At 50.0% G+C, this 22500-nt stretch overlaps 2 protein-coding genes across 2 annotated transcripts; both read right to left on the minus strand.

The window, feature by feature from the left end:
* Positions 1–40: 40 nt before the first annotated feature.
* Positions 41–1803, minus strand: LOC126577260 (uncharacterized). The gene is made up of 2 exons (XM_050238739.1): positions 1191–1803; positions 41–1130 (listed from the first exon to the last, which is right to left on the minus strand). Exons 1-2 carry the CDS (start codon positions 1733–1735, stop codon positions 41–43), a joined length of 1635 nt encoding a protein of 544 aa, XP_050094696.1. The 5' UTR covers positions 1736–1803.
* A 240-nt stretch (positions 1804–2043) lies between these two features.
* LOC126569074 (uncharacterized) lies at positions 2044–3982 on the minus strand. Its single transcript, XM_050225883.1, has 2 exons — positions 3368–3982; positions 2044–3307 (listed from the first exon to the last, which is right to left on the minus strand). The coding sequence occupies exons 1-2, from the start codon at positions 3910–3912 to the stop codon at positions 2218–2220; spliced, it is 1635 nt and encodes a 544-aa protein (XP_050081840.1). The 5' UTR covers positions 3913–3982; the 3' UTR covers positions 2044–2217.
* Between the last annotated feature and the right edge of the window lie 18518 nt (positions 3983–22500).

Raw genomic sequence — 22500 nt, forward strand, 5'->3', positions numbered from 1 at the left:
TTCAAATAATAGAGGACACACCTGCTGTGTATAGAAGCATTCATTGTGATCCATTGGATCCGATCTTTGCCAACAGCATCTCCTGCACCTTCCGCCGAAGATTCTTTCCGCTTTGAGTTTTTGGCAGTTCATCGAAGAAATGGACCCCACCGCGAAGACGCTTAAAGTCCGAAACTTGTCCTGCGACGAAGCTGATAACTTGTTCTGCATCGAGCGTACTGCCAGGCTGACGGACGATCACGGCTGCCGGCAGTTCCGATGTTCGCTCGGCGTCCTCCGGTACAGCGACGACGCAGACCTCGCGTACACCGTCCAGACGGCCCACAATCGACTCCAGCTCCGATGGTGATATAGTGAAGTTGCGATACTTGAAGATGTCCTTCTGTCGATCCATCAGGAAGAGATATCCTTCCTCATCAAAGTGACCGATATCTCCAGACCGTGTATAGCCACGCTCTTCAATCGTAGCCTTCGTTGCCTCAGGATTGCCATAGTAACCATTGAATGGTTCGAGAAACTGGAACAATACTTCACCGCGCTCACCGACACCCAAATCCTGTCCTGTTACCTCGTCTACGATCTTTGCACTCACGTTGATCGTTGGTGTACCGACGGAACCGCGCTTACGTTGGATCATATCGCACGTTACCCAGGCAACCTCTGAGATGCCAACTGTATTGAACGTACGTCCATTTGGAAGCAGACGATCAAAGCGATCGCGTAACTCCTCTGAGACAAAGCTTCCACCCAACGCCAACATTTTGATGCTAGAGAAGTCCACCTCAGTGGCACGCTCATGGCGTACAACCTGGATGGCGTAAGACGGTGGCATAAAGATGAAATTGGCTTTGTATTTTTCTACCGCCTTGAAGAACGTCTCAACACAGAACGACTTGCGCGTGATAAGCCGCGTCGAGGCCGTTCCGAATGAACCGATTAACGTAAACAACCCAGAGCCCCAGTACAGTGGGCTAAAATTGAAGCTCACTGTACTGTCTGATATTGGATAACAACCGAGCATGTTGATAAGATGAGCGTGAGACCAGCACACACCTTTCGGCAGGCCAGTGGAACCGGAAGAGCACAGGATCAACGCGATGGCCTCTCGGGTGTTTTCAATCTGAGGAGGACTGAGAGTCACGAGAGAATTAGAGACATGCCTGTAGATCTTATCTGATTAATCTACTTACAAAAATAACTCCTCACGACCTGTCTCCTTCAGCAACTCTTCCGCGTGACGGACATCCGCCCGTTCGCTCTCAACCACAAACAGCAGAGGACTTTTCCCCTGTACCGCCTCTTCCGCAGCAGCCTTGACGATCTCGTAGTTGCTATCCTCGCAAAAGATCATCTTTGGTTGCGTCAAACGCAGCATGTGCGCCATGTCCTGCTTGTTAAAGCCCGGTGCTAGTGGATTAACCGTTGCACCGAGTGTCAGCAGGGCGCAGAACAGTGGCCCAACGTTCTCACTGTTTCCGTTCGCTAGTGCCACGATATCACCCTTGGCCAATCCAACAGATGCCAGATTCTGGACCGCTCGAATCATTCGCTGCCGGAACTCGGCGCAGCTCATCCGTGCGCCCGTATCCACATCGATCTGAATGATGCGGTCCGGTGATCGTAGCAGAATGTCGTTGAAAATCTGGCCAACACTAGCGGCCGGATTGAAAACGGGCGTCACTCGTGGTCCATACCACGTCCGTGATTTCTCATCGTACGTACAGAGATGGGCCATAGTGTACAACGCGTTCGCACTCGAAATCTTCTTCTCACCGACAAAGCAACCAATTCGGACACTGCACGACACAAGACTGTGGCACTCGGTGGACAGACAAACATTGATAACCAGCTCTGAACATCACCTTATCAAGGCCGAACACGGTGCAATCCAGTGAGGGTCGTTATCAGTCTTCGGATGATTCTATAAACAAACCAATTGTGCGCACGGCCATTTGAACAGAGTACAAGGGAGACCAACGAAGAGTTATACGAGTTTATGGTAGATTGTTATAATTGGCCTAGTTGACATATCACCTTGCATCCCTTGCAACCTCCCCACCACACACTCACCATCAGCATCACTCGCGTCTGAGGCTTAGATTTCGCGAGCACACCGAGTTCATCCACAGTGGTTGCGACATCAACGCGGTTTCTTTTATTTCTAATTCGATTCCAAGTAACATATCACACGGCGACACTTGCTGCAGATAAGAATATTCATGATGATCCACTGGATCCGATTTTCGCCAACAACATCTCCTGCACCTTCCGCCGAAGGTTTTTTCCACTTTGGGTTTTTGGTAGTTCCTCAACAAAATGGACTCCTCCGCGAAGACGCTTAAAGTCCGAAACTTGTCCTGCAACGAAGCTGATAACTTGTTCTGCATCGAGCGTACTGCCGGCTTGGCGGACGATCACGGCTGCCGGCAGTTCCGATGTTCGCTCGGCGTCCTCCGGTATAGCGACGACGCAGACCTCGCGTACACCGTCCAGACGGCCCACAATCGACTCTAGCTCCGATGGTGATATAGTGAAGTTGCGATACTTGAAGATGTCCTTCTGCCGATCCATCAGGAAGAGATATCCTTCCTCATCGAAGTGACCGATATCTCCAGACCGTGTGTATCCACGCTCTTCAATCGTAGCCTTCGTTGCCTCAGGATTGCCATAGTAACCATTGAATGGTTCGAGAAACTGGAACAATACCTCACCGCGCTCACCGACACCCAGATCCTGTCCTGTTACCTCGTCTACGATCTTTGCACTCACGTTGATTGTTGGTGTACCGACGGAACCACGCTTACGTTGGATCATATCGCATGTCACCCAACCTACCTCCGAGGTGCCGACCGTATTGAACGTACGACCATTTGGAAGCAAACGATCAAGGCGATCACGTAACTCCTCTGAGACAAAGCTTCCACCCAACGCCAACATTTTGATGCTAGAGAAGTCCACCTCAGTGGCACGCTCATGGCGTACAACCTGGATGGCGTAAGACGGTGGCATAAAGATGAAATTGGCTTTGTATTTTTCTACCGCCTTGAAGAACGTCTCAACACAGAACGACTTGCGCGTGATAAGCCGCGTCGAGGCCGTTCCGAATGAACCGATTAACGTAAACAACCCAGAGCCCCAGTACAGTGGGCTAAAATTGAAGCTCACTGTACTGTCTGATATTGGATAACAACCGAGCATGTTGATAAGATGAGCGTGAGACCAGCACACACCTTTCGGCAGGCCAGTGGAACCGGAAGAGCACAGGATCAACGCGATGGCCTCTCGGGTGTTTTCAATCTGAAGAGGACTTAGAGTAACAAGAGAATTAACACCATCACTAGAGATGTTATTTGATCAATCTACTTACAGGAATAATTCCTCGTGTCCTGTCTCCTTCAGTAACTCTTCCGCGTGACGAACATCCGCCCGTTCGCTCTCAACCACAAACAACAGAGGACTTTTCCCCTGTACCGCCTCTTCCGCAGCAGCCTTGACGATCTCGTAGTTGCTATCCTCGCAAAAGATCATCTTTGGTTGCGTCAAACGCAGCATGTGCGCCATGTCCTGCTTGTTAAAGCCCGGTGCTAGTGGATTAACCGTTGCACCGAGTGTCAGCAGGGCGCAGAACAGTGGCCCAACGTTCTCACTGTTTCCGTTCGCTAGTGCCACGATATCACCCTTGGCCAATCCAACAGATGCCAGATTCTGGACCGCTCGAATCATTCGCTGCCGGAACTCAGCGCAGCTCATCCGTGCGCCCGTATCCACATCAATCTGAATGATGCGGTCCGGTGATCGTAGCAGAATGTCGTTGAAAATCTGGCCAACACTAGCGGCCGGATTGAAAACGGGCGTCACTCGTGGTCCATACCACGTCCGTGATTTCTCATCGTACGTACAGAGATGGGCCATAGTGTACAACGCGTTCGCACTCGAAATCTTCTTCTCACCGACAAAGCAACCAATTCGGACACTGCACGACACAACACTGAGGCGCCAATGCGGTGGTCAGCTTCATTCATCCGCTTATAAATGGCTGTCCATGGCGCTATACATTGATGGTCGTTATCAGTCTTCGGATGATTCGCTAGATATGTCAAATGGACTCGCGGGCAATAGTACAAAGTCCAGAATGTCAACGATGAATCGTACGAAGTTGTTATGATTCGCCAAGGCGGCATATCACCTCGCACGAGGTGCTTGGTGAACCGGTTCTGTGCTACGCAAGTGCTCGGCATGAGATGGCACAATTCAGAGACAGTAATGCTTGTCAGCAGCATCACACGCCTACTGTGATGCGAGATCGCGTGCCCTCGCGCTCCCGCACACACCTTCGCATTCGCATGATCTCTTTCGCGTTATTATTTATGTGCGAGTTACAATGTGTCCAGCGAGTGATTTGGGCAGCTAGTAGCTATCAACGACACCGCACTACAAACATCTCAACCCATCAGCGTCATTGAGCGTGTCCGCTCGTCGAAATCTCGAACGCCGGAGTGACCGGATTCTCCACAACTGGTGCCTCGAATCCCGGTCCAAACTCGACGGTTTCGGAATTCGAAAAAAGATCTACCCCTCAAACCGCTTTCGGCTTCGGACCATTCGGATCGACGTGCTCCGCGAAACCGGTTCCACGGAAGTGACCACCATACTCACACGCTCGAGCTCTCACTCTCGCTAACGCTGTGCCCAAACACTGGTAAACTGGTTTTACCGCGGGAGTCGCGAGCGCGCCGAGTCGCGAGTACCAGAACATTGTTTCTACTGACCAAAAGCCCGTCTTCCAAGCTAAGACGCGGCTTCCAGCTTGGTAGTGGTCCCGGCGGATGCGGGTTCCGGTTTGATCTTGAATTTTTGCGGTTCGAATTTCGACCCCAAAACACCTCTTCCGGAGACCACCAGCCCTTGTTACTGGCCAGGTTGACATTTGCTGCGTGCGACTCGCGTCCACACTCGCGTTGCGCCGTGGCGTCGGTTGTCGTTTATCGTGGAGTGAGCGAACGATAGCGACGGGTAGTTGACCCATTTATCAGTGTATGTTATCGCCTCAATTTGTCTCAATTACCATTTATAACCGATAGCGGGGAGCTGGGGCTCAGGTCATCTGGAGTGGTACGGTCCAGAGAAGGAAACATTGCAACATAATCCATCATCTTGCATCATTTCGGAATGAAATCTGTATTCTGAACATTACTTGAGCATAAAAATTCAAAAAACAGCTGTTTCATCATGCGTCACACACATTTTTTTTAATTTTTAAAGCCTTATAAACTTTTTAATCGATTTATTTAAATTTCTTGCGTAAAGAATGTTATGGAATCGTTGAACAAATTTAATATTTTTTATTAATAAAAACAGAGTCAGCATTAACAATCAACTCCTTAACAGATTGTTTTAGGTCGAATATTATGAGCAAAATAAATAAAAGCTATAAAACAATCGAAGTGCAACATTGTACAATAAAACTTTTCAAACGTTTCCAGCTTGATCTGCAATATCAATAAATATTTTAATAGAAACATTCCAAGAAAAGCTCGAACATCATTAACATGAACCCTGCCAGCAGCGACTGTCATCTCAATAGCTTCTGTGTAAGTGGAGTATTGATGCCGCTAGCAATCACCAATCCCATCGAAACCTTGACGGTTTATCACACATAAGAGGATTCATAATTTAGCTCGAGAGCTGGTGCCACAAATCGCTCTATTAATGCTCATCGAACATCGCAACAGAGTAATTTTGTAAATTTCGCCTCAAGTGTGTGCACCCCACCGTCAAACACATCCTGCCGGAGTGGTTATCGTGTCGCTCCGATCGCACCATTTGCCAATCGTCCATCTCAGCGATCGGTCGAGCGGTCGATCGGAGATTTTGAATAATAAACCGGGTCATCATTAATTTCAATTATTTCTAATTAAACCACCGGCAACCGGTGGAGATGGCAGATTCGAGGGCTTGGGGGTCTCGAGACGTCGTCGTCCTACCCTTCCTTAATGCCCTAATCGTCCCGGACCAGACCAGTAGCACCGACCGCAACGATCCGAGCACCTAAATTGCTCCCGGGTCCTCTCCCCACGATGGTACGGTAATTTCTGGCTCCAATGATTAATTGTCCAGCGGAGAGAAGTACTCAGTCGGGTGTGTTTGTGCGCGGAGGGATGGTTTATTGTGCGCGCAAGAAAAATCGTCTCTTCCAAGGCGAGCGACGGTGGAGTGGCGCACCGCTAACGGACGAACGGTTAACGGATCTCTTGCCGGTGGCATCGCGAGCTGTCGAACGCACAAAACCCTTCGGTAAATGAAATTATTAAAAGTACATCCAGGCGTCATCCATTTCCAGAGAACACATCAACGATGGTCCCCTCGGGGGGGTTTCTCACTCCCTTAAGGCGTTTCGATCGATCAGCGACTCGCGGGTAATATCTTGGGCACACACTAAAGTGTTGCTCTCAGAATGTGTGGCTCATTTCAGCAGCGGCCATTAGCATAAAGGTCAAGCCATTAACCGTGTGGCTACCGTTACAAACGCTTCGATTGCAGCTGGAGGTTTTATTTGTATTCGTTTTGATCGCGCAATCCCGTCTCTTGGAGTCGAATTACCACATTCTAGCGAGCGATCTTGTTCAACTGCTGCATTGATGCATCTTCATATTAATTTTCGGAATTGAAGTAGTAACACCATCAGCACATTTACTATAAACCATCATCAACAAATAGAATAGCAATGTCAGTCGTTTGATTGCTCCAATAATTTCTCCAGCAATCAAACATACAGCCGGCGACGGAACCGGCTCGCTATGCTCCCATCAGAGAGAAAGTGGCCCTCGAGCCGCAATCACAACAACCAACGAGCGTCGCTGGTTGGCTTTCTAATTCTAAATTACATCACAGGCAGCCGTTGATGGCGACGTTACCCACTCTGTCATTACTCAAATCGACCTCGAGCTCCCTCCCGGCCGCCTCCGTCCGGCGGAACGGATTGCACAGATGCCGATGCGACCGATCTCAAGCCGTCTCTGATGCTTCAGCGAGGCGAAAAAAAAACGAGAATTGGAAAGGATAAACCCCCGCTCATCGACAAATTGTGATTAGTCCCCATTCCCACTGCCTGTTCCCGGTCCCCAACCGTCCCGCTTCTTCTTGTTGCTACAATTTATTTAACACCTTATCGGGAGAAATGATGATTGATTACCGGACCAAGAGCAACTAGCAAGAGGAGTGTTGATGATGACGATGAGGACCAGTGCCAGTGCGTAGCCAGTGGCCATCTTCGACATCTTTCTTCGTTCGTTCCTTTTTCCTTTCTGTTGCCGCTGCCGAGCTGTGGCCTCTGGAGTGACTGGAGGGATTATTTGCTCATCGTTCCAAAGGGTTGCGCGCATCACGCATCACATTATGCTGGAACATCAAAGCCGCGTCGCTGTCCCAATGCAAAGCATCCTGGAAGATGGTCTTCGGTCGAAAAAGGGGAGCCACCAATCCAACCAATCTCATCGCTAAGATGAAGCACCCCCCCTGTGGGTTGGACTGTCGTTTGAAGTCGAAATGGCGGCGAAAAATGAAAAATATCCCTCCGCGACCTCATGTCAGGTGTCGGCTACCAGCTCGGAGTGGGCAGTATAAAAAATTGGAGCGCATGCATTACGTCTCACTCGACGTCGGTCAGCGGTCAAGCGAGAGCACAAAACACAATGGAGCACAGTGGGATGGGATGAGAATAAATTCGTTAGCCTATCGGAATGGATTGCCCCGTTTACAAGATTTACAATCTTTTTTTTTTTCAACCAAAGCGCTTATCAACAACTGTATCAGTGTAATCAAGATAATGTCGCTTGATTATTAGCCAGCTAACAAACTGTAAATCACTTGGCAAAGTCTTTTAAGAACGAGTTAAATGTTTTAAAAGAAATTAAATACACATTTCGGCATCACGTGGTAATTAACTGGACCACTTCTGAAGTTATGGCCAGCACCGTTACACGCTTTCCTTCGCTTCAATCACACAAACGTCCGATGGACTCCCGTTCCAGTGCCAGTTGTCGGCATGTTTCTTTTAATGTTTGCAAACCAGTGGTCTACCATCCCATTACTTTACACCGATACAACCGACAACCGGGTGCCCGTGGGGTTCCACAACGCCACGAACCGTGACACCGTGGCGCTCCGGGGCCATTGTATGCTGCTGGCAGGTCGGTCGACCAGACCAGGTAAGTAGCACCTATGAGGGCATGCTGTAGCTATGATTCTAACAACCACCGTTGCCGACCGACCGATCGTGTGCCTCTTGTGATCCTTCGGGTGATGAATTTATCCCTCAGTGCGGTGCATGCAGCATGGGACCTATTTATTGACCTATTCAAATTGGTGAACCTCACCCGTGCATGCATGCCAGGGTGAAAGCTGCATGCAGCATGAGGAATGCACTACAATCCCCGCTCTAGCATCACGAGCTCTGGCACGGGGATTTGTTAAATCTTGCCGGGGCCGATTGATCGATTAATTTTCGTTCTCGGGCGCGGCCGCCGCGTGATCATGCCGATCATGCCACAGTCAGGCCAGTGACGACGATTGAAGGCTTCAGGGTCCGTTAGAGCCGAGGGCAGGGAACCGGGTGCACGTTGTAGTTCGGTCGATCCTTGCCCTCGAGGTTAAAAAGGAGGCCCCTGGGGCCACGGTATGGGGTTTAATTATTATTCTAATTTCGATTATTTCATTCACGCTGCTCACGGACGATCATTTATCACCTGGCAGAAGGCGGAAAGGTAACTCGTGAAGGAAGTCTAAATGAACTCTGGTCTGGGGGGTGATGTGGCGAAAATTATGTTCACAGCCGCCAGCAAACCCGGTAGCGCAAGGAATTTGCTAATTTGCTGGATCTACCAGCATCGAGCGCTCTTCATTTTGGCCTAGCACTGATCTGATCTGATCTGATCGAACCAATGTTATCAATTTAGCCAACCAGCACGAACAACTTAATTAGAAGATGATGCTTTCCGCAAATGAAATTATGGGAAAGGCGTAAGATATTATCTAATAAAAGAAAACTGATTTATATTTTATCAAAATCTTATTATGATAATACTTAATCCCAAAAAGGTCAATGAAATGGATAACCAACAACGAACCACAATTTGTAAATTGAAATTGCGAACTTCTTGATGATGATTCGATCAATATCATCCCGATTCTCACTTGTGCCTCAAGCCCATCAATCTCTTTTACAACACTTTCCATTCCTTGGTCGCCCCTTTATCCTTCGCCGTATCCGTTCCCGGAACCACGGATTGAGTTATAAGCTCGCTCTGCGGTTTACGACCGACATCGATAATTGATCGAAGTTTTATACACATTCCGGACCACGCGCTTCGAGCCGACCGAGCAAAACATCGTTTTATCACCGAGCGTGAGAACCCAAAGCTAAAGACATCCTTGAATAGAAGAAAGATCCGATACCCTGCCTGGCTTGGGAGGTGTTTGCGGGACAACAGGATCTTGGCTTTATCTAATTAAATCGATAGCCATCGGAGCGAGTGCAGCGCATCGCCTGAGCTTGAGCTTCGCTTGGCAATCAAAAACCCCTTAAATGCCATCCACCGTCCACGCTTGACGCCACCGCCAACTGTCAAGCGTCACATTAAGCTCGACCGTGGCCACGCACCACTCCCGGGGGGGCGGGGAGAGATCGCGCCATAAAATTAATCAACGCTCCTGGCCACGGTTACGGTACATAAAATTCCTCGCCCGGACACTGATTTCGTGCCGGGCGAAGGTTCGATAGTTAGAGTGTGTTGCGGCGAGGTCGCGACCATCTGTTACCCAGATGCGAGTGATTTTTACCGAAATTCCCACCGAACCACGGGAAGGGATACGCAGCTGCTGGAGAATGTGTTGCCCCCTTCCCTTTCGTGCCACCAAAATCCAAGTACTAATCAATGGGTTACGCATCCAGCGCCAGGAGAGAAGCTAAGTCTAGCACCACGATGACTGACGACGACTTGGAGCCCGAACTCGAGGGGCCAAAATGGTCGTTCAGCAGTCAAGAGACGAGCAACAACACTCGTGGCGCTATTATTCCGCTCTCTCTCTCTCTCTCTCGGGACGCACGAGGCACTCGATCGGGTTCTTGGCTTCCCTTGACAGCCCAAGCAGTTCAAGCAATCTTGTGATTTATTCCTGAAATTCCAAACATATTTCCGAAGCGGAGTCGAGTGCATTTCAAGTAAGTAACATGTCATTCTTATACGAGTCTTGTGCGAGCCTCGCATCGTTAAAATGTCCAATCGGTTTGTGATACAAACATTGATGAAGCACACGATCGTTCTCGATAGGAAATGTGTGATTGCAGATGAATGAGACTCAGGTCTAGACCATATTGCTCCCCGAGAAGTGCGTCAGACATCGTGGACGGTGCAGAACAGTTACTTTGCATCACGATCATCATCATCATCACCTGCTGGTACACGATGATTGCCAATAAATACGAACGAAGAAGCTGTGAGTACAAGTGGCCCGTCACCGGCCCGTTCTCGCGTTCCGTCTGCCTCCGTTCGTCGTTCCTAATCCATCTAACCCAGTCGGCCGGCTGTGCAGAGACTGTGATAATCCACCTGGAGCACGATGGAGGGGGGTTCGCGGTTAACAAAACACACCACCGCGGTCTCGGCCACGGAATGTCGGAACACGCCAGATGGGAAGCGTACAGGTGAAATTATTATTATCTTCGTAACGATGCTCAGTGATTGGAGTGAGCAGCAGCAGTCCAGTGCAGTCCAGTGGAGCCTCGCCCGCAGACGCTCATAGCTCCGGAGCTCCCGAGGAGCAAGAGTATTGACTTGGTGTACCGCCAATGGTGTGGCCGTGGGAGCAGCGACGCATTACCGTTTCAAGCGTTTCGATTCTTCAACTTTTGCGTCCATTCCTGGTGCGCATTTGGTTCGCTTCTTGCTGCTGCGCCCTTTTCGGTCAGCGCAGACACACAATTTGCATTCCACAATCTTGCAGTCGACTGCAACTGTCTGGCAGCACCACAGCGCGATACTCATTAGCGTAAATCACGAGTCCTTTTAGCCCGATTATGTTTTCTTGGCGGGCAAGCGGTTCAGCGGGTTTGATTGCCGTATTTACAACCATTGACCAATGCTCCCATGGGAGAATGGCTCAATTTGATGGTGTCATAAGCCTCACAGAGGAATATTAGGGCCACATTGTCGGCGGCAGCGATCGCGATTGGTTCCCTGTTAAAGCTGTTAAAGAAGACCGACCATAGGGCTCCGGTGGGACGTATTAATTAGGCGCTTCATTCAATTAACCATTTACCTAATGCTCCATTTCCAACACCGCGCATCACGCTCCGTGCTGCGCTTCGGTACAATCAAAATCAAATAAAAATCAGCTTATCTCGTTTCTCCGGCGTTAATCGGTGGGCCCTCGGGAAATATAGAACTACGCTTCGGTTTCCTGTTAAACCGGTTGGAACAGAGAGGTTTTCCACCTTTCCCAACGCAACGACAACTTTCATCCATCTTCTCGTTCCTGCTCCCGTTCTTCCTGCTCTACATCCGAGCCGAGCGACCTTCGACCATCAAACGGAACTGGTCGGCGCAGAGGGGCTCTTACATTTAACGCCCTTCAAACTCGTGGTCAAGAATGCTAGCCAATGGTTTGTGATGCACAGGGGACACCGAGGCGCGCGATTCAAACGGCCAATCAAGCAAATCAATTTCAAATATCTAACCGGACTCCAGCGGTGAGGATGGCGTCACGTCGTGGCTTACGAGCGCGAGGTGAGGTGAAAATGGATCTGTTTGATGAAGGAGCAGCAGTGGCAGCGACAGAAGAAGATGACGATCGTTAGATGGCGCCCCGTTCAGAATTGACATCGAACATGAATAATCATGAGATTGGGAAGGTCCGGAAGGTTGCATCACCGTTCTGGAGACTCCGGGCACATTAACCGATCTCACACAGCAGCACCAAACGCATTAATTTAAGCTCCTTCCCCCTTAACACTCGCCCCCGAGTGGACCATAAACCACACAACCTCTTTGGAGCGCTTCAGAAGCGAACTCTGGGTTGATTGAGAGAAATGAGTGAGCATGTGAATAATTTAAGATTCTATCATCGTCAGATGATTGCGAACCGATTCGTGGCAAAACATTAGCAAGAGCATTAGCCATGGACTTGGGACCGAGCCGTTCAATGACACCTGGAAATGGGTGAGATGGATGGACTTAGAATCTTGTTTTGCATCGGGCAGAGGCATCAGATTTCACACATTCCTGCGAACTGCGTATGGATTCAGCAGAGGAGGAATGCGATGCAAATATTGTGCCCCGAGAATGGCACCCATAAAACGGAGTTCATAAACGTGAGGATTATGATTATGAGGGGGGAGGAACGAGCCTGACTGCTTTATGTTTGCAACCTGGTACTCAACCTGCGAAGAAATCATTTTCAATCGCAAAATTAATTTGACATAAGAAGCATGTTTTGTGCTATTCCCCTCGCCCTGGGGGGTTTAATAGGACGCAATCATCATCATCATCATCGCTGCAGTCATGGAAAAAACGTCATTTGGGGTCGTTTAAACACTTCACTACATCAACCACACAGCAATCCCAAAAAGGAACGAATCAGGACGACACGTATCGAGTGACTTTCTAGAGCAACACTTCAAACGACGCCACGCCACATTCAAAAGACTTGCTCTCGGGCAATCAAGCGACGAACCCTTCCCGATTCGGGTTCTGTGATTCGGTGAGGAAATGGAAAGTACCCGGGCATCATCTTCCCGGCTTGTGCTCGACCGGCCGAGAGATCAAAGAGGTCGCAGAGAAGCGGCCCCCAGAATGCCAATAGCCCAGCCCCGGTCCGTGAACTAACCACGGTACAAAAGGAATGTTTGCTGTTGGAACAACGGCCGGATCGCCTTCGAACCGCCAGCGGGTTCGACATCACCATTCAACGGTTCATCATCATCATCATCATCAAATGATTCGTGGTCGTCGCCAGCCCGCCAGCACACCACCGATCCACCGCGCTGTCCGTTTGTGGTCTTCATGAGATCTTCGTAAAACCAGTCGAACAAGTAATGCTTGCCCCCCCCCCCCCCTGCCATCTCCGCCAAGGTAAAAAGGAAGCCCGGAGCATCAGCACGAGCGCCAGAACTCACGAAAAACCAGAATGACCGACTCCCGAGGAGAATCGCTGTTTCGGGTTGCACGTCAGGAACAAGACAAGACAGGGGGCCATCGCTTGACTACGAGATGTCGATGACGTTTGGTGCTGATGCTGGCCGCACTGATCGTGATGCTGGTGCTGTGCGTCCAATCGTCCGGTTTTGTGCCGCTTGGCCGTTGGCCGAGGTTGGCCGAAGGCACGAATTAATGTTTCGTGGCGTGGAGAGCGTGTTCCCGGCGCTCTGTTGTCGCTTTGACCACATTCTACAATGAGACTTCATGACAAGAAACAAAAATACAACCACAATTAGTAACATAATAAGTATCATAATGGTGTACACATAATGTATGAATTTGTGACCGAAATACAAACAAATGTTGAAAGAAATGAACCTAAAATGGTTCATGAAGTCCGTGTTGGCGTTCTGATTCGTGAAAAAATAATTTACTTCTCCGAAAACCTTCTCAAATCACTCCAAACACGATCAAAATGCTGCTCAGGGTTTTGTAGATACAAAACCTTCAATCTACCAGTCCGGGGTTTCGATGGAACTACGGATCGGACGGTAGCCTAATGCTCCGGAATGCGTACAACCTGTCTGGGTTCTGGGGTTCGCTGATTCGTTCCGGTGTTTGCGTCAGCACCCACAAATTTCCCACCGGATCCAGCAGTTAGCAAGCAGCATTTTTCGTTCGGAGCATTCGAATACATTAAACGCGCAGTCAAAGCCAATCCATCATCGATCATCTCGCGAAACAATCATCCCGGGGGCGTGTGTGCTCGTGTGCTGATGATGATGAGGTGTGAAAATGAAAAGAAGGCAACGGTTCGCGTTCGATCGCCACCTATTTAAACTGGGGCAGCCGTTAAATCGATTCCCGATTTGCTGCTGAATGGCGTTCGAATCGTTTTCCGAAACGAATAAAAGACAATCTTGCACGCCACCCCGACCATCGGCCACTAGCGTTCCTCGCCATCCTCGACGTGGGATGAAAGATATCGAACCCCTGTAGCAGGAGGAAGCTTGTAAATGGCCGGCTGGCCGGTTGGTGTGAATGGTAACAAATATTTGTTTAAATCATCCAAACGATCATACGAATCGCTCTCGCACTGTTCCTGCTGCTGATGCTGCTGCTGCTGCTTGCTCTCAACCATCTTGTGGTGAGAATGTAATCGAACAGGAACAGCGAGTCTGCCACGACTACCAGCCACCACGAGACCGACGATAAAGCAAGAGTAAACGTGTTCCGCTAAACGGTATTGACGGGTCCTATATGTGGCATCCAAACACAGACGCTGACGAGTCATGTTCGATCAGGTCTCGTTCAACAGGATGGTGCGTAAATTCTCCCGGGACCATCCTGAAACGAACACCTCCGATGCTGCGATCGCTGATGAGCTCGGAGCACTCAAAGAATCACTACTTTATGGAGCCAATTTCTTGTTGTTTGATTGGAGTTTAATAGTTATGAGTAGTAACAAAAACATAAAACAGCGAGCTAATTGGATTCCGAAATGGATACTTATGGCATTCGATTCTTGTTAACAATTCAAACGATTACTTTTTTGCCCCAAATGGCTCCTTCCTTTCTCCATCCAGCAAATCGCAAATCAATAACCATTTGTCATCGAGCATCAAGCGGCCAGTTGGACGAGTGAAACAATTTTCAGCATCACCTCGATCGGTGGATCGCTCCGCGGCCACCTTGGGGTGCCGACAGAGCACCTGCAGCCGAAGACAGTAAGGCACCGTACATGGGATATCGTGCGAACATCACCCGGTACCCGGCGCATGGTGAGGAAATATGATAAATAATCGCCATCGATCGATCGATCGACAAGAGGCGTGCATGGCGCCACAGCTGACGCGTCCGATCGCATATCAATATCGATCAATCGGCCACACTGGATGGATGCTGCTGCCGCTGCTCTTCGCGGCGTATCGATCTTCGCTTCGTAGTGTCGTCGCTAGTCTCGTCTTCTTTCTTTTCTTTGCCATTTCCTCCGGGGCCCAGAAACCACCAACCGACCGACCGGTGGCACTTTCCTTCCCTTGGGAGGAAAAGTAAGTTGTTAGTAGGATGACCACGTACAATTGCGTTGCTGGTTGGAGATGGCATTTTAGTTGGCTACCTATAAGGACGGGGCCTCTCGGTTACTGCGGGAGAAAAATCGAACAAAATCGAAAGCAGACCAACGGTTCCTCATAAATGGGAGTGTGCCTGTGCGACTCTAACGACATACCAAACGCGCAAACGCGAAAAAGGCACTGGCGCGGTGGCGCACGTGATGCATGCTGCACATTCTATGCACCAACCCGTGTGCACTTGTCGTTTGTCACTCGTTTTCTCCCCCGTCATGGTGTATCATTAATTTTCCCTCGCAACCCTCCTGGCCACCTAGACCTGACGAACGCCAATCAATAGATGGAATGGAGGCTGGTAGCTGGTGTACCGGGAGACACAGAGACCAAGCGAGAGCATCGAGCATAGGTGCACGCTCCTGACCGAGAGCTCCAGTCAATAAAAATCATGTCAAATTATTGATATTCATCCGACATCTGTGCCGCTGCCGCTCGGTCCGTGAAGGGATACACACCCATTTCGCCAAGGACCTTTGCCTTTTGAGACCCCCTCTCACCCACTGCCGCATGTGGAATTTCTTTTCAAAACACCCTCTCGACCGCGGACACTAACTAATGGTTAGTCCGCCGACCGTTTGCGTTTCGTTGCTACTGTGTACGCGAGGCTTTTGGCGCACTGGCTGGCGCATGTATGCTGCAGTTGTTGCGCGCTGCTCCACGGACCCGGAACTGTGGTCACGGTGATGGATCGGCGTCGAATACATTGTCACCGTGGGGTTTTGACGAGATGGAAGTTGTCGGACGGACATTTTCTCATTAGTGCATCGTGCGAGGCGATGCTGAACGATAGTACGTATGCGCTTGTGTGGCTCGGGTATTCGTTGATCAATCAGAAACAAGGATCACAAATGAGGTCCAAGTGTGTAGTGTCTCTGGGCATTCAGTTCAAATATTCGATGCAGATCGATTCGCTGGGGGAGGGATAATAGAGTTTGCATTGAGAATAAATCAAAGTACATGACAGGACGAGGAGTTTGTCTTGCATTCGACTAGGAATCGATGGAAGGTCATAAGAAACTAAAACCATAGACTTCTGAATACCTTATTTTATCATTTATTTTACACTTATTGAAGTACCACTCTTTGCAAATTATTGAAGCTACAAGAAAGATTGTTCACTGATTTGCGTCTCCAAAGTGAACGATCCTCGCTCATTCAATCTCTCAATGCTGCTCACTGTTTAGTACAATTTTCCACTCGAATATGTAGGGTTTCTTTGTAGGAAAAATGAATAATTTATGAATGTCTAGTAAAAAAAAACATTAAATATATGCATTAATCTCCCCTCCTCGCCGCACGTCAGCTCCCCCTTATCAGCATTCTTCAACAGCGCTGGGTCCATAAATGCAACTAAAAATGCAACTAGTTCACTGACCAACGACCGTACAGTCCCCTCCCCCCCCACACACTAGTGTAGCGCATGTCAAATGGGCTTTCGGCCTGCAACATATAACACCTCAAAAACATCTATTAGCGCCCTGCGCATACCGACGTTCCAGTACGTTGCGGCAGCCATCGCATGGCATGATGAAGGTCCAAATGCCAGTAACTTATCCGAACGGCATGATACGCTCGAAGCGTTCCGAGCTACGCCATCCTTCCCTCCCTTTTTTTGCTCCACGCGAGTGCAAATGAGCGTGGAATATGTTGTGGCTTGTTTTTCTTTCCATATTGCTTGTCGCTTCTGCTGGCAAAGTGGCGCTTCACGTTGTTCCGTACCACACAAGAACACTGTCCCGGGGGGGAAAAGGCTGCAGCAAGAAAGCAAAACATAATATGGAATCCGAGGGCGCCGGCCCCCGGGCGATGGATTCTTTCGACGTGGTCGACGGAAATTAGCATTGACGTCGGGCACCAGGACAAACAACCTGCACACAAGCCAGGCACTGGCATTCTGGACAGGAGGCTTCTGCTCGTTCTGCTGCTGCTGCTGCTGCTGCTGCTGGTGCGGAGTGCAACAATCGCGCAAGAGTGCTCGGTGTGCAGTAAGGCGTTTCACTTTTTTTGCCATCCTGCCAGTGCCAGCAAACAACAGACGTTATGACTCGCACTTTCATTCCTCTTTCGCTTGAGATGAGTGCAGCGTGGCAGCGCCGCAGCAGCAGGAGTCTTGGCCATTTTCGCACTAGCGCGCCATGCATGCCTGCGTTCTGGCTACGTCAAGGTCCTGCCACGCTAGAGAGAACTCCACTCCCGAACCACCTCAGGGACGTGCTCAATTGGACACTAAATGGAGGTGAAATGCATGCCCATTATGCTTGCTCCCCAGATCCAGACGGTCAATAATGACTCGGTCCCGGTCATGCGATGAAGCAGAGGAAGACGTAATGCGTCTGGTATGTGCAGTAGCCGCATAGATGCAACAGCCCGATAGGCAAATGGTGATGGTGATTATGATGGTGACGATCAAGGCCAGTGCGAGAGAAAGTGCCATTCCCTCTTCGCAACAAAACAACAACCGGCGGAAGAGATTGCTGCCGATATGAAAATCATAATTAAACTGAAGGTCCGAAGGGGGAAAATCAGAATTAGCTGTGTATTTAATTTTGTGGAAAATGTACAAAAGTCGGACGACTGAAACAGAAAGTATTACCTTCCCTTAATTCGACCACGAACGCTCTCGCATCTATTGTGCTGATCGTGGTGAGCTCCTGCACACCAATACATTGTGTCGGCGATCTGCAACAATTTGTTGCAAATTAATAACTTACTCTCTGCGCGAAGGTGCGGCGCATTACAACATTACCTCCGACCGGGCCACAATTACACCGCACTGCCAGTGAGAGTGTCTAGCGTGGCGCTGTGTCCACGCCAACAACAAAAAACGTCTCTTACCCCCGGGCTCCTGCAGTAAGTGCCAGAGGCGTATAATGAAGCACTTTGTTAGCCAACCGCTGCTGCCAGACGATAGCACCGGGCTCGCGTTACTCCGTCTAGCGATCCTCTCCGTACGGAAAAGTGTCGTTCGGAAGGGCGCTTGTGTCTAGCGCGCGGAGACGGTCAAAATCGTTTAACGCATTCCTGAGCCCACGGGTACACGTTAGAACATGTACGAGAGTGGCTGCCGCACGGCGACGGCAAACAGGAAATTGAATTCGAATTGGTAGTTGAGGCTCTTTGGCCTGATGATGCGTCAGAGGATGGGCCTCGTACATTCCGAAAAAAGATCCACCCGAAAAAAAACGCCTCGTAATAAATGAAAACGATGAACTGGACTCTGACTGTTCCGTATAAAATTACGGTTCACGCCATGCATGTCTTCAGCGGCTCTTCGGAGAGGTATCTGTCAGTAAGTGACTACGATGACGAGACAATCCGTGATGCAAGAAGAGCGCATCATCCTAGAGCTTGACGTATACAAACTGGTATGCTTGGTGCACACACTGTTGGTGACAGACTCTTGACGTGCCGACGTAAGGCTATTAGCCGGAATCTTTATCCCAGTTATCAAGCCAGCGTCTTTAGCGCCAGCCAACATCATCATTAAACACGCACGGAACGAACACACCTTCAACATCCAAACATCCGAACGCACCTGTTCCAGGGCTCAACTCATGTTTAAAGCGATCGAGACCACGGCCCTTGGCATCGCTGCGCTGATTCACGGCGCATTCAACAGAATCTTATCATCGCGCGTGACTTCACCGTGGCCTGATGGCGATAGCTAATGAGCAGCAGCAGCAGCAGCAGCACCGCCATTCCACTCGGTCTTCCTTCTAATGAGCGCACCATTCTGAGCGGACTGCTAGGCGAACGAACTGGGCACGGTCGCCCAATGGCCGCAGGCCGAGTGTCGAGAGGAACCGCAACGAATCGTTGAATTTAACGCATGAAAGTGGAAAGCCGGACTCTTTCAGTGGCCCGCAGTTATCTTTGGGGCTTCGACAGCAGCAGCAGTTGTCACTGCGGTGGCCTCGCGGTAGCCACCAACCAACCAAAGCCGGATGTGCACGCTTTACCACCGCGAGGGATAATAGCATCACGGCGTAACCATTCGAGCCGTAATCAGACACATTCATGTGGATGGATGGCACCAATCGGAACGGGAAGGGACATCCTCAGCCTCAGCTAGGGAAGCAGATCAAAACAGATTCGTTCTAGGTAAAATACGATGAGACAAATCGAACACACAGCGAGCGCGGGCGAGAGAGAGAGAGAGAGAGAGAGGGTAAGAAAGAGGCTCACTGGTGCTACTGTTAATCGGTCGCCGAACGGATCGCGATTAGACGAAACGCCTCGCGGGCGGTCAGTTGCGTTACCTTAGAACCAATTGAACGAGGTGTTTAGTGCCCACCACGAAAGGAGCAACGAGGAAAAACCTCCCGCAATGCCGATTAACTTGACTTTTCTATTTTGGAAAATGGACCACCCCAAAGCGAGCACTGAATACGCTTAGACTCGGTCATTGGGACTCCCTCTTACTCTGCAACGAAAGAAAACAAGGGGATCGTGATCGTGGAAAATTTGAATCAAAATTCATCAAAAAGGCAAACACAGCGAGCGCTCTCATTAATCGATGGCCAGCAGCGAGCTCGTTTAATTATGGAACGGAACTAACGCCGCTGTTGCTGCTTACCGGAGGTCCTCACTCTCCGGTCCGTGGCCCCACACACCGATGCAATCCGTCACGTCCATCCGTCCATCCATCCATCGAGCGTGCAGCGCAACGCAACGTGTTAATTTCGGATCGAGGTTGAGGCCGGATTTTCGGAATTAATATTTCTTCGCACAAGAAACAAACAAGCGCAACGAAAGACTTCAACGCACGGACAAGCGATGAACCCCCCCTTTGTGGTACTTTCTCGATTCGTCCGATAACGAAGGAGCGATCGAGGGCGAAGCGATGTTGTTAATCAATTCCACTCGTTATCAGTGCCCGATCTCGATCGATAGCGATCGATAGCGAAGCAGCCGTTTTGATTGCGTGCGATGTTTCGTATCGAATTTATTAGGTTGCCAGAAGTCAATTAACTTCTCTGCATTGGCCCGGGAAACGTAACGGATTCAGTGCCAAAAATTGTGCAAAACAATTCGGCCACTCCTAGGGAGTTGTAGCCTAAATCCAGGATTGGCCACTGGAACGCCTCGGATCTCGGAAGATCGCATCCGATCGATCATTCCTCGTTCAGCTCCGATCCGATAAGACGGAGAAACCTGGGCACCGTGCCCGGTTGCTGGCTCGAGCCTCCATGAGCCTCAGTCACTCGCGCTCAGCCACACCCGCCACGTCCACCTTAATTATATCAATATCAATTAAAACAACATTCAATTCAGTAGCAGGCACGCTGACTGCCGCGATCCATCCTTCGTCCGTTCGTTCGTTCGTTTATAATAACATTTATTTTCCTGCTTCATCTCCTCGCACCGGTTCGGAGCTTTCCATTTCGATCCATTCGCGCCGTTCCTTCTGCTGAGTGCAGCGCGCGATCGAATCGATCGCTGTAGAAGGCCGATGGGTGTGCGGAGAGGTAGCGACTTCGATTTTTCTTTCTGATCACCGAGGACGTGGAATGGGAGGGTTGGAAACACATGTAAACCGCTGCTCAGGCTACGGGCTACTGTGCGAGCATGATGATAGGAGTTTTTCGATCCTCATCATCATCATCATCATCGATCGTCGATCGTCGTCGAGGCCACCATCACGTCGCGTAGTTCTACCCAGGATGTGATCAACGTTTAGCGGAGCAAGCAAGCAACGAGATGGATTAACGCATCGGATTCGAATGCTTGAACGCATGAGGATTAGTCGCAGAGATTGATTCCCATTTGAAAGGCGAATTCGCGGTGATTGCGTGGAAGTGAAACTATTCTGCTTCATTCTCCGAAAAGCTCCAAAACCATCAGCATGTCACTCCTATAAAAGCGCGCTGATCATAATTTGAATTAAAATTCCACGAAAAAAGACGAATAAAATTAACTTGGAATGGAATGCGTGGAACAAAATGGCGCAATTAAAATCAATGCCCGGCCCAACATGCGTAAGCCATGGCGAAGTGATTGTTCTTTCCTGGGGGTGGTGGGTGGGTTGGTCACTCCAGATTCACACCAAGCTCCCAGGAACGCCCGGAATTCGGTATCAGCACTCGACGGTCAATTCTGCGTTTGCAACCACAACCACAAAACATTATGTATTGCCGTATAATAACGCTGGCTGAACTCTCATGATGATGATGATCATTCTCATCGCGATCAGCACTCATAATGGAAATGGCGCGGACCACGACGCCATCCTGGCAGTCCCCTCTTTACCTTGATCAACGCCCCGATGTCACCGTACCAGAGTGGATATTCGGACCTCGTTTTTATCAGCTCGACACTTTATCTCTGCGTGTGTCCAGCGAGAGAGAGAGATGGAGAGAAAAATCCCACAAAAATCCTCTGCGAAAATGGGCGACCCTGCAATCGGGTGGAAGGCAGAACACAATTCTCGAATCGCCACGGTTGGATGAGTTTTTCCCGTGGACACATTCACACCCCACGCCATACCATCATGCCAGTGCGAGAATGTAGCCGGTTTCTCCTTGGTGTGCCGGTCGCTGTACGTGTGTGTGTGTCTGTGTGTCACTCTCGGCCACGCTGGAACTCGCTCGCTGCCAGAACTCCCAACGGAAAGACAATGAACTGCGAGCAGCGCTGGGTCGAGGTTCACACACTCCACAATCTGATTTCTGCTTCCTGCCTCCAGCCCAGCTCGTTGTTCTACGTCCACGGCACCTGACGATGGAACGACGCCTCCATCATCGAGAGGCGCGAGCGAACGAGTCCCCGGGGTGGTCCCGGACACGGTATTACGGAATTCCTTCGGTCAGCACTCCATGAAAGGTTTCGCATCGCCGTGGCTCGGACCCTGGTGGTCACCGACGCACACCAGCGTGCGCGCGCGCTCGCGCGACCACAATATCCGGACCCGGGCACAATGATCATGACATTACTGGTTACTGCGGTGACGGAAGTGTGTCTGGGTCTGGGAGCCAGCCAGCCACCGACCGACTCCGTCCATTTTTACGATCATTTCTCTCGATAAAACTCGGAGAACGGGGTGGAGCGCCGAGCTGTTAATGCTCCCGGAGGAGGAGGAGGTCCGGACCGCGGAAGTGTAATTAACTCGATCGAATCGAAGTGAATCCTCCGAATTGCCGCCGCCGCCGCCGCTACCACGGATCTGCGGAACCTCGGCC

The sequence above is a fragment of the Anopheles aquasalis genome, chromosome 2 (assembly GCF_943734665.1).
Source record: "Anopheles aquasalis chromosome 2, idAnoAquaMG_Q_19, whole genome shotgun sequence".
Lineage (NCBI taxonomy): Eukaryota > Metazoa > Arthropoda > Insecta > Diptera > Culicidae > Anopheles > Anopheles aquasalis.